Here is a 14,471-nt window from a genome sequence, read left to right on the forward strand (position 1 = left end):
ATAAATAAAATAATTATGAAATGTGCGCTATCACATAAATAAATTAAAATAATTTTATTGGTATGCCTACTTAACCAAGTATATCTATACGATATCTGTTATGTTGAATATTTTTTTAAACGAATATTATGGCAATTTTTCACTTATTAATTCTTATTTTATCATAATACTTTTTTAGGTTTTATATATTTTCAAATACATAATTTTTAAGTTTTTAAGATATTAAAAACTAAATGTGTAATATTCTAATTTTATTATACAAGACACGAAATTATTTATTTATTTTTAAGTTTTTTATGATATTTAAAAGACACTTGCTTCTATGATATATCATTTTTTTTATATTACATACATTTTTAAAGAACAAATATTCATTAGTATTTACAGATTGATTTGAATAAAATTTGTATTTTGAGTATAAAATCTTAACTTTAATAAGTTCATATCCGATCAATCTTGAGTAACTGTGTATTATGCTTATAAATACTTTTTATAAACGCTTAAATCTAAAAAAAAATCTTATATCAACCCTATAAGGTTCCTAAGTACATATTATAGTTATTAGTTATGGTAAATCAAAGCCCGAGATTGTTTTTAAATATGGCGATTCTTCGAATATCAATGATCAAACCGTATTTTTTTCATACTATTTTCAAGCAATGTGTTAACATGAGTACACTCCAATTCTTCGTGTACAATATTTGTATTGTCTAAGATAAAATGAACTTCAGAAGTATGAACATTTCAAAATTGTTCTCATTTTAATAAAAAAAAAAATAAACATCAAAACATACTTGGGTAAATAATACTTAATGGTAAATAAAGATAAAATAAAATCAATACAACATGCGTCAATGTAGTCCTGCCTTGAATTAATTTTTTCGGTTTATTTGAAACTTACTCTTATTGGACTTTTAAAATGTAAATTTAATTTTAAAAATATATGAAACATTTAAAACAATATACATTTTTATTTAAACTCCAGAAAATACACGGTTGAAATATTTACTAATTTTTGGTAATTTGTTGCTATTTACGTATAAATGTATAATAGTACAATTTATAAAATAATTCGGGTTTTGAATTTGTTTTAAGATCCATCAAAATCATTTAAAAATGAGTAATTAAAATTATACATAGATTAAGAATAAATAAAAATAATTACATTTCTTCAATAACTTTCTTATAGATTAACTACTCTCATAAAATAATTAGATAACACTTAAATGTCTCTCAAAGGGATAGACTAATAAAAAAATAAATAATCAAACTATTTACTGATATTTCAATGCTAAATTCACCCCGATTCTCATAAATTTAAATCGTTTAAAAAAAATTAAATTTTAATATTATCTATCTATTATAAATGTGTATAATAAATTATAAAATGAATAAATTTCGATGAACATACTCTATAAAATTTTAACTATCTACTTTACTTAATAACTGTATTATTAATGTTACTTACAGTTCATTATTTGGCAGGAACACATGACTTAATGAACACCATTTGTACAAATAAACAGTTGGAGTCGAATATTATATTTATATATAATATTATATACACAATATCAACACTTATTAGATTTCTTAAATATCTATAAACAACCTTATAATACTTAATTAAATATTTTATTATAATTTAATGAAAAACATTAATTAAGTAAGTTATATAACAATAAAAATGCACGCGGAAAATAACGTGTCACGATATGATTTTTTAAATTGTGACTCCAAAACATAGTAGTAGTATAGTAGTATACATTTAAAATAATAAATAAATCAATAAAACTCCAATTTTAAATGTTACTACGTTGTAATGTTAGCATGCTTATTGCATTAAAGGAAAATTAATAAGTTTTGTGAGAAACACTTGAAACGTTATTATAACCTGTGTAGCAATAAGTGATACAAATAAGGGAAGTTAGTACCTGCATTATTATACATCACAATAACATCAACATTTTAAATTACCACTTAACTGCATTAGTCCTTAATATATTTACGTATTATGTTTGTATATAAGGTATACATATACAGTTTTATAGTCCTAAGATACTCAGTTTAAATCTTAACTTTATTGTACACAAATTATAATTAATTACAACAGATACCAAATACAAATGTAGAATTTTAAACATACATCCAAAACAACTAACATAAAAATATCATGTTTTTAACAACGTTGTTATGATAAGATATGATATGAAGATTATATCACAGTTTGAAAGAAATATCATGTAACATCAAAAAGCTGTGTAGGTACTTATTATAGCTGAAAATATTAAAACAAATATTCGTTCTAACATAATACCACACGAGTTCTCAGTATAATATACTGTGGTACCTACTATAATTTCAATATTTAAAACGGTTGTACACGAGTACATAACAAGAAATGTATTCCAGCGCTATAAACTATCAGTCATTTCCATGACTTAAGTGTAATTAAAAACTGAGAAAATAAATAAATATTTCTGTTTATTTACTTTTGGGATATACTGTTACAAAGCTATTTCTTAAATAAAAAAGCGTTAGTTTAATTTGTTTTATTTTAAAAGTAACTATATTTGACTATATATATATTTAATAATAAAATAAAAACGTAGCACAAAAAAAATTAACATTTTAAATAAGAAAATAAATGCGTATATACCTACATTATTTATAGTATTTTTAATTTAACACTCAACTTTTTTATTTGATATTTATTTTATTTTATATCACATTAATCTAATATATTCTATTATTGTTATTATTATTATTATTTACTATCTATACGTTCAAAATTGAAAATACAAACAAAAATTGCAATTGTATAAAAAATTATATTGATTTTAATTGTATAATATATATACTTTATACAAATTTTAGGTATATTATATATATAATTTTTATTCATGTAGGCATTACATTTGAAAATTATATATTAATAAGGTTTTGTACAATTTTTAAATTAACGGATATTGTTAAGTATTTTATTTTATTATAATTAATAATTACGTATATAATACAATACTTACTCTCAAAATTCTGTAAGGGCTATCTGTCAACAAACACACGTCCCCATCAACGGTAGAACTCTGACGAAAAATTAGTGGTGTAAGACTAAGTTTTTCACTTGACGATAACATCCGACCTGTACCACCAACTTTACTCCCGTGTATTCTTCTCATTTGAATCAACTGCCACAAGCGATGTTTCTATAATGAAAATTGAAAATACAACTTAAAAATAATATTAATCATAAATAAAAAATAAAACAACTAACCCATACCGTGACATAAGCTTATTATAAAACAACCCTATAATACCTAAATTATAGTTTTAACCTTTTTTCGAAAACTTGATAGTTTATTAAATTATGTGTGCCAACATGATATTACTTAAATACAGAAGATATTTCGTTTATTTTTAATGTCTTCATCGTTTTACGATAAAAATGTAAATAGCTCAAATACACTGACTTAAGAAATTTAGATTATTGTAAATACTAAAAAAAATTAGTTGGAACATTCAATTCAATATTAATTTTAATATTACTTAGTTTTTACGACATGACTCTATGCGGTAAAAACGATACAAAAATAAAATATTTGTTTTTATGTTTTTAATATTTTGTAATTGAAATTCTGTTATTCGTAAATTATTACATAATTCAGCTCAATATATATTTATTTATTTTTTTATTATTCATACAGTCTTTGTTACTCATTGGAACAATATATATAGTAGATGATAACAATAAAAGCGTCTGAAATTACGGATTGTAGAAGTTTTCCATTAGAAGAACTACTACTAAAATTTATTTTAACATAAATATTAGGTAGATATAATACATTTTAATTATAAGCAAAAGAAGTATATCATTTTTTCTTCAAAAATAAAAATTGAAGCGGCAAATATGATGCTTACAAAATGTGTCATAAAAATAAGTTATGTATATTAGAACAATAGATCATAGAATAGAAAGATAAAAACTGTATTATCTATTCAAATTGTCAATACCTAATTTAAAAATTTAATTAATAAAAACAAATTACTATATTCTTGCAATATGCCAGAAATTTATCAAAAAATAAATATATAGATACTATAAAATAATCAATTTAAATATTATATTATTACGTAACCAAAAATCTACAGAGACTTAGAGTACCTATTTTTGTGTACGAAACATTATATGTCCAGTAGCTCAACACAAACCTTTAACTGAATATTAAATATAATATATTATGTATCTTATAGATAAAAATGAATAATCTTAAAAAAATAAATAGATGTGATTATTTTAAATTGTTATATTCAATTTTAACAATAATAATATTTCAACAACGCATATTTATTTGAAATAAAATCAATATATTTTATACGTAAATGAATTAATGATTTAGATGAGAACTTGCATGCATAGAATGACATAATATGAATCACTCGTGGGAAATCACAATTTAAACCACTTATTTTAATGAGGATTGTTAGATACTATAAATATATCAGAAAATAATATATGAATTAATCTTAAATTAGACCAAGTTATAACCTGTATATATTCATAATAAAAAACATTTTAAAAGAACGAAGTACCTATATTAGTTTCTACAACTAACAAGTATCACATGAATTAACCAAATAACAACATATTTATTATTTATATTAAATTGAATATTTATTTATTAATTACCGTTTGACGTTTATTAAAGAAGTACATACTGCCACTACATAGCAATAAAATGACATAGCTGTGATTTTGGATAAAAAGGTCCAACAATTTTTGAAGCTTAAAAATGTAATAAAAAGATCCTCACAATAAGTTGTTCTCGACGTTCTCGTAACAAATTTAAATAATTGAAAATATGTGGATATAATTTTTTATTATATAGGCGTTTGAAGTTCAACATTTCAAATGTTGACAAAATTCGTTCAAATTATTTTATAATTAAAATTCATATCATTTTTATACTATTTTTCACAAACTTATTTTTAGTAGTAATTTATTTTTCTATAAGAAACAGATCCATAATATCTACATTCAAGTTTGTAGAACTAATATTTTTTAGCAAAAACATCACACTTCATAATATTAAACTATTAATTGTTATAATATTATGTAATACATTCATATATTATTTTTAATAACTAATCAATACCGCTGGAATGGTATGAATTTATTCAAGAAATATGTCTAATCTTAAAATATTATATTTTAAATATTTTGAAAATTTAATTTTGTTAATACATACTAAAACAATACACAAAACGTTTCAAATCCCTACAATTAATATTTTTTGAATAAAATATATTAATTTACAGCATAAAATCTAAAATCATTATTTTTCATTTAGTATCCAATCTTGTAAAAATTATAACTTCAAATATTTTTAAAAATTAAATTTTGACTGGGTATGTAGTAGTTTAATTTTTTAATTGCTTTAAGTAACTTTTGACGAACCTTGATTATAATTTCAAGCATTTTGATCTAAGATTAAAATTTCCATTATCATTTATAAAAAACAAAACTGAAATTTAATTTAAAATGCCTAAAAATAGAAATATTAGTAATATTACTATAATTAGAAAATACCATTATAAATATTTAGTGAACATATAAAGTATCAATGCTTATTTATATTTTAATTACAACAAAATTGTATACTCGAAAACTAGTTTAATGTAAATCTTTCTAACACTTATTTTTCAATGTGATTTTTAAAAAGTAAATTGAAGACTAAACCATTTTTAATTAACTAAAATGTAATGACAGACACAAAAAACACATATAACTGTAAAACTTATACTACATCACTTCGTTCAAGATCTAAAAAAATCTATTAAATAGTAAAAACTTAAAACACAATATATAAAAGTATTTTTAAGTTATTTGAAAGTTTAAAATAGTTAAACTAATATACATATTAAAATGCAACTCAATAGCAACTGAAGTTTTAGTTAAAACTCTAAAACATTACCTGAGATGGAAAAAACATTATAAGGTATTTTTATATGCTTATGTTAAGCACAATACTGATGTGCATCCTAACCTTAGCTTATAAAAGTATACGTCATTGAAACGTTAAACATCAAACAGCACAATTTTTAAATACTATATTGTCTTCGCAAAAGATTTTTTAAATGTTCGTGTCATAAATATTGACAACATTTTTTAGGCAGTTTTCATAATTATTAAAACTATGTTTGTTTATTTAATATACTCGTATATTAAAATCCAACCATAGCGATGAATAATTTCTAAGAACGTTTTATTCCCGGGAACGCATGATATTCACGGGAATCATACAAAAACTGCAGGAATTAATTATAGTTAATCCGTCATACGATTAATTTATTATATAATTGAATTAAATATTAAAGGTTTTTGGTGAATTTCGTTTTGAAAAGTACTCACTCTGCTTAAAAATATACATGAAAATAAAACACAAAACTAGGTTTCAATTAAGATAGGTATTATAATATTATTATAATATTATAATTATATTATATGTACATTTAATCGCGAAATCAATGCTATATTAATAGAATCGATAGGACCAATTACAATTCTGTGTTTTTTTTATAACATTAATACAAAAAAATAAATTTAAAAATAATTAACATTGTAAGTACTAAATAACAATTTAATCCAACAAATCTTTTATAGCTATTAATCATTATTAAGTTTAATTGATTAAAATTTACAAAATAAATCAGCTTTCTTAATATTTTAAACAGTTTAAAACATTTAAAACTCAATTTTAAATAAAAACTTGGTGTTACAAAAATGGAGGATATCGCAAAAAAGTAATATAAGTTATTAAATAACGATATAATTTTATAAAAACGAATTATGTTTCTTGAATGTATACATATCGAAATCCTTATAAAGATTATCGGGGCATGTCCATGTCTGGACAGGTTAGAGACCTAAATCGACTAAAACCTTGACCATATTATAGCTTTTGCAAACCAATAGATAAAATAAATTAGGATTTAGGGAGATATATATAATAGGTACATAATATGTCTTATGAATATTTTGTTGGCTTTCCTAGTATTACAATAACAATAAATAATCAACAAAACATAAATGGGACTTTTTTTTTCTCATTCCATTCAAAATCTAAACATTATTTGAAATCATTAATAAGTAGTTTAGTAGAATATATACTTACCCATAATTCATATGACGTATAAGTATATTATTTAAACAAAATTACTATTTTAAATTTTTTCTATTAAAAATATTAACTAATTATGAACAACTATCCTATACAATCCAATTTTATAAAACATTTTGAAATAGTTATAATATTATACAAAATAATATAGTTATACTAATTCAAAATATATATATATATATATGAACGTGACTTTCTTAATAACATAAAATAATTACTGAATACATATTCGTAGTTAATATTTCCGAAAAGTACCAACCCGAGATGAAAACCAGATAAATAGGTTACAATTTTTAATTATATTCCTGCTTAAAACTAAATTTTATAACTCGAATTATAAACTATTCAATATTATATAATTTAATTTTTTTTTAGTTTAGCATATACATGTACATTTACAGAAAATCTTTTTTTCAAACTACCTATCAAAATAAATATAAGTAGGTACCTATTCCTATAACCACCTGAGTATCAAACACTTGCATATCAAATTTAAATATACTTGATTATTTTGTGTAAGCCTCTTTTCCTTACTTTCAACTACATTTTTTAAGTGGATTTATTTTATAAATGTATCGGTTTTCATTAATTTAACCAATTATATATTTAATTCCAATCCGACACTACTTGATTCTATCGGTTCAACTCTACGAGGATCTCCGTTAAAAAAATGTATTTATTACTTTAGATATTTTTTGAGAACTGAACCTAAATCCTTACCTTATCTTACTATAATAGTCTTTTCTTTATCAAGATCACTAGTTTAGTTTCAAAATAATACATTGAATTATTTTATTAAATATAAACTAGGCCCAAAGTACAATAATATGTAAGTAAAAAAATACATGCATGCGACAAATCAGTAGAAGTGAAACAGAACCCAGTAAGATTAAAATAAGAATGATGAATGATGGGTAAACGTTAGCAACTAGCAAGACGCATCAGCAGTATATCAATTGCGCCTAAAATTACTTTTTTATATACCAATTGTGCTCTATACATTTTAGGATCGATAAACTAGTTGCGCTCTATACATTTTACAATACCTAAAGAAAATTTATTATTTAGTTATAATTATTATATAATAAATGAAAACACTAACTGATTTTTTGTGAATATTATTATATAATATAATATAAATAAATACATTTTTTTTTTAATTTTACAAGTTGTTTTTTGATCGTCAATTATTCAAAATTAAATATTAGTTACATTATATTATAACTCGTTTCATAAAATTTCCGATACTGTTATAAAATACCCAGTCACTTTAACCAGTAATCAATTGATTAATAAATAAATTTTAATTTTCAAGCATTTTCATTATTAAAATATAAGAAGTGCAATTGGTATACTGATCCTAAACGAAAATTTTGTGTTAGGCGCAATTGGTTCATGCCCAGCGCATCATGTGGTAAATTGGATTATTCGAACACTTGAGAGATGCGCAAAGGGACAAAAAAAGCCCAAAAGGATAAGGATTAACGTTGTAATATTATTGTTATTAATCGTATAGAGTTTATTAGTTAATATTCAGAATCAAGAAAAGAACATGGACAGGCATTTATTTACGTTCAAGTTCAGACTAATAGACTCAAGCCAATTAGGTAAGGTGTTAAGTTCACCTTACAATAGAAGACAGTCGAAATCGTTGCTAATACGACGGAAACTTTTTAAGTCGTCCAATTGAGGATTAACAAGTTCATCGTGGCTAAAAGAGCATTATTGTTAGAAAAAATAAGATCAAGCAAAGTGATTAGCTAAACGATTTAATTGAAAAAAGTTAAAGAATTCAAATGCTTCAAGAAGACAATGACTTGACATAGAAAAATAAGAGAGACCAAATTCATCATTATACCAAGAAATGCCAGAAAGTTTAAAATAACCGCAGAAAATAGTTGATTAACCTCCAAATAATAATTGATGACTGACATTGAATTGAATTATCAGAGTTGAATCCGACCAATATTGTTAGGTTATTCGAGTTGATGAGTCCCTTCAGCATATTATTGATATATTATATAGATTGCTTACATTGCTTTTAATAATGTTTTTAAAATAATAATAATTATATGTGATATAATAATTTTTTTAAATAATAATAATAATTATGTGTAATATAATAATGTTAATAATTAAATAAATTTAAATGATACTGATTTTAAAAAGTCAAATCTCCAAATTTGCTTATTTATATATTTGTTTGTCTGCTCCAGAAAAAATTTTTCTTCTTCAGTTTTCTAATGTTTCTTTACATTGTCTTTTTGCTTTGCTCCTTAATTTTATATATGTATCAGACTGTATTCCCAGAAGAGTGTCCATAAGAATAAAAATATTTGGATGTCCCGAATGAAAAAAACATTTAATTTTGAGTGAATTTGAGTGTGTAGGTAGTTATGATATTTTATCTATAGGGATAATAAGTTGGACTTCATTGAAACACATAAAGTAGCATGGACTCAATTCAATATCACCGTAATTGATTTGATACGAAAAAGTTACCTGTAATATATGAGGAAATGTAGTAAATAGGCGCACGTGTGCGTCATTGCTTAGATCAAGTGATAAAAATATGAGATTAACTAGTATATAGATTCGATAAGCAACACGCCACTAAAACGCACATCCATTTCGATGGGTAGTTACTTTATTGTAATAAAATTCAATTAAGCTAATAGTATAAACACTTTATAGGTACAATATAAATATTAATTGTTACAAACCTCACTAGTTTAGCGTCGAAATACATTCAATTTTAAAATAAATTAACATTAAAAATACAAACAAATTGACAATTACAAATGTTGATATACGAAAAAGAGACTTTTTTTCGTTTTTTCGCTAATGTGTGATACCAAGATGTGTACTCATAAAAAAATTTTAAATTTTTGTAAATTTACATAATAGGATTGCGACTACTAAATGTCAATATTTTTAGATATTATACACAAAAAAAAATAAAACCATCTAAATAGTTCAATAATTAATTCAAAAATCAATAAGTAACTTTACAGTTCTCTTGTCACCATAGACGCAATTAGGTTGGTGCTAGGAGGTGGGGGCTTAGCCCCCCATATATTATTATTATTTCAATTATCTTAAAGATGTAACGCATACATCAGTAGATTTTCTGAAATCAATGATGCTTGTTGCCAAAAATTAACTGGTTAAGATAAAATGTTGATATTGATGAGATTAAAAAGTAGTTACTGAAGATGTGTACTCAAATTTATATGAATTGCTACAGGTAGTTTTCATAATACTTGTTAGTTTGACCACCTTCAAAATTTAATTTTCTTCTATGCGATGATTAAAAACTTGGCGAAGAACAACAATGAAACAAAAATGAACTTTAAATTTATCAATATTAAATATAGAAAGAAATGTAACAAATAATTAGGGCATAATAACAATTATTGACAAATTTACTGTAGCGAGTGTAGCTGATAGAAAATAAGTGTTGTTTTAATATTGAATATTAAATTTATTTAAATATTAAAATATTTCAATATTAAATTAATTTTTTTGTGTATTGTTAGTAGCCATTAGGTTTGTTAGTTATGGGGGTGCGGGGGCGAAGCCTATGGTTGTTGCGGTATCGACTAACTGTAACTTCTATTACCGTTCACGACAACACGTCGGATAACGGATTCCGGTCGTGATGAAATAATAATAATACAGGATATAGAGTTCTCAAAAAATATAATAAATAAATAAATAATTTTATTTTGGCGGAAATTGAACATGGTGATAATGGGTGAGGGTACTTTGACGGAAAACGGATACCCCTGTTAAATATAATATAAGATGTTTGTCAATAACATTTTTTCTAACTAAATTATTTTAAATCTGATTTTAAAATTCACCATAAATATTGTATTTTTGTATTTTGATAATTTGTTAATTATTTTTAGTGTTATGTAAAATTTTCAAATAAACCAACACATTTGATATAAATATAACACAATTATTAAACTATTCAATAAATATAAATCAGACCTACTTGTAATTTTTAGTACAGTTATTAGTTAAGAACTGTTATCAAAATAATTAAGTAGGAACCTACTGTACGTCTTATTATTCACATTCCAGAAGATTATTATAAATAATAATGATAACTATTTTAATTTATTATTAGTTTACATTTTAATCATGTTTTAATCATATTTAATTAATATATTTAATTTTACCCCAGGTATAGTATCATCATTTCGTTGAACGTTCTTGCTACTGCCAATTACCCATGACATCCACCTGATACCACCATCTCTAGTTGGTTCTTCTTTCATATTGCTATAGATACAAATATATAAATATCACTGCTTATAGAACTGGGAATAAAATCATTTTTATGTAATGACCAAAAATAGTTATTGTATTTAAGTTTTTCTAAAATATGATAATAATAAAAATGTGTACTTTCAAAAAATTATTTTTTCATGTATTTGGCACAGATATAATTAAATTATTAGATGTATGTTCACAAAGAAAAAATTGTCTTTACACTCTCAGACCTTTACTTAAGAATTAGAAAGATGAACAAAGGTGGCGAACATGCAAACAGAGATCAAGAAACAACTGTACTGAAGCGGTATAAAAACACATTTTAGAAAATTGCTACACCCTCGATAACGCCACAATCGATTCAATAAGCATTTTTAGGCGTTCCTTGTTTTCATAGAATAATTGCACTAATACTAATACAATACACACGCACATATTTATAGTAGATGTGAATCTATACACACAAATATACACATTATTAAATTTGTAAATAATAAATATAATATGTAAACATAATATATAGGTAATAATACGTGTTATACACGCAACAATATTATTCATTGATAATAATATTAGAGTATACGCATAACGTAGGAACATAATATGTTTTAACGAAGTATTTTTTATACATGCTTATAATTAAGTTAACATATAAGTATTACCACATTAAAATATAAATACCCGCTTATCTTATAAAAAGTATATGTTATTATGTACAGTTAGTCAATTGTCAATATTTGCATGGACAGTTTTTTTATTTTTTTAAATAATACAAATATTACCTACTTATTTTTTATAAGCCGGTGTTTATAATACATTTTTTAATTGTAATAAATAAAATTATAAACGAAACATTCACAACCGTAAGTGTGTACAAAAGGGGTAACTAGTGTGTCTAAGCACCTCCTGACATGTAATTAGGGGCTTAAAAGTAAGGCCCCCGAGTTAGGGGCGTATTTTAATTTTATCCATTGTCTCTACGTAGAATTCAATTTTTTCTAAAACGTGTGATGATAAAAAAATGAACAAAATATTATTCCGTACTATTACAATAATGTAACGTCAGTACACAACATTTTACATTTGCGTGTATAGATCATTGTTTATAATAGCAGCAATAAGCATATAGGTACTTATACCAGTTACTATAACCCAAAATTGTTTGAACTCATTAAATCTAATAATACATAGAACAATAAATAATTTCAAATCTGTATACTAGGTTTTATTAACAAGGTAACAAAACTACAAAACATTCATAAATTAATCGAATTCGCCAAAAATCGAGTATAAAACTTTTATGAAAAAGTTGTAAGACTAACGACTTTTTAAATAACTAATTATATTGAAAGTTGGAACATTATATTAATAGGTTAGAATTTAGAAATGTAAAATTACAATTTACAATATATGAATGAGCTTGTTATATAACTTTTTAACGTTTTTTTTTAATATTAAAACAAAAAATCGGTATCTAAGAATTTCCTTATCTTAAATATATTTTATTTTTAATAATATAATAACTAAAATGGATTTTATAAAAATGGATTTGCCTCATGCCTGTATGCCTGAATAAAAATTATAATTTTTGTTTGCAACTATTCAATAAGAAAACACTTCCAGAAACTAAATTTAAAAAATACATAAAAAATAAACTTTTTAAAATTGTATAGCTATATAAAATGGCTTATATATCTAAAATAATTATGTTACATTATACTATGATACAAATTTCTAAAATCTAAATAAAAGTTATTGAGCAATACTTTATCCCCAAAAAAATATTATAATTTATAATTTAAAAAAATGAGCAAGTAGGTAATTTCTCTTCTATCCAGTAACTTATATGTCGATAGTGTACCTCGTCGTTGAGTAAGTCACTGCCGACTGGTAATGGATACATTCAATTTGAATTTAATTAAAAATCATTGCATACATAAAAATTCCAATCTGCTAATCTATATTACTAAGTATATATATTTTATTATATAGTCATTTATTTTACTATTAGTAATACGGACCTACAAACAATATGGTCGGCTGAATTAATTTTTGTTAAAATCATTAAATACATCATAATATTATATATTATTGTTATTTGTTATTAACTATTGAATTAATGCCGACTTCTATCAAATAACAGTGTAAATAAATTCATGATATAAAAAGACAATAACTTAAAATTATTTTAAATACTTTGAAAATGTGCATGTACAAAACTTAATAATAAACGTAACTTTAGGTTTTTACAAAAAATATTTTTAATTACAACAAACTACCTAAAACCTATATACTTACACCATATATAGAAAATGATAATATAAACATTTGTTAAAAACATCAAGTAACTACCGATATTAGGGTTGACTTAACAAAAAAAAATAAAATAAATGTTGTCAAAATCTCGTTTTCCGTAAAAATTCACATATTACCCTAGTGTAATCTTAAAAATAATTATACATACCTTGTCCCCACTAAAATTTAAAAACACTCAAATTACATTATTGTTTTATAAAAATATTTGATTAAACAACCAAATTTTTAAACTTTTACATTTAATTTTGAAAGTATAAGTACCCATAAACAAGATACATTTTTTTTAAACTTAATAACATATAGGTATTTTTTATTTGGGTGGCAATATTGTATTTTTTTTAAATTGTAACAAACAGTTCCAACCCATCGCTATGTTTTTAACGAGCAAAAAATATGTTTTCTATAAAACTTAACACACACAAGAACACGCAGATATACGACATATATACGTAAGTAAGTATAATTAAATCTTGTGGTTTATTTACGTAGTAATAAGTTGAAGTTCAAATATTAATCTCTAAAGTACAATGTACAAGTATATGCGCTAGATGGCAACTATTTATAATTAAACAATAATTCGGTTTTATTAAATTTTAAATATAGATAAAAAATTACATATTTTCAATTTTTGAAACATCATTTTCATGAAGACTTACGTTTGATTCTATTATTTCTAGATGAGATCGTTTAATAAAC

The 14,471-nt window shown here is 23.3% G+C and overlaps 1 protein-coding gene across 2 annotated transcripts in view; it reads right to left on the minus strand.

The window, feature by feature from the left end:
* LOC113551347 (transient receptor potential cation channel subfamily A member 1) overlaps positions 1–14,471 on the minus strand; it is a 40,971-nt gene that overhangs the window by 23,262 nt on the left and 3,238 nt on the right. Inside the window, exons 1-3 of one of the 2 annotated variants that reach the window (XM_026953541.1) lie at positions 11,595–11,726; positions 11,366–11,468; positions 3,024–3,203 (exon numbers count right to left, since the gene is read on the minus strand). In XM_026953541.1, coding sequence (XP_026809342.1) covers positions 3,024–3,203; positions 11,366–11,464 — 279 coding nt within the window. In that variant the 5' untranslated portion in view covers positions 11,465–11,468; positions 11,595–11,726. Of the gene's footprint in view, positions 1–3,023; positions 3,204–11,365; positions 11,469–11,594; positions 11,727–14,471 lie in introns of those variants that run through there. The other variant, XM_026953542.1, reaches the window with a different exon arrangement.

This window comes from Rhopalosiphum maidis, chromosome 2 (assembly GCF_003676215.2).
Source record: "Rhopalosiphum maidis isolate BTI-1 chromosome 2, ASM367621v3, whole genome shotgun sequence".
Lineage (NCBI taxonomy): Eukaryota > Metazoa > Arthropoda > Insecta > Hemiptera > Aphididae > Rhopalosiphum > Rhopalosiphum maidis.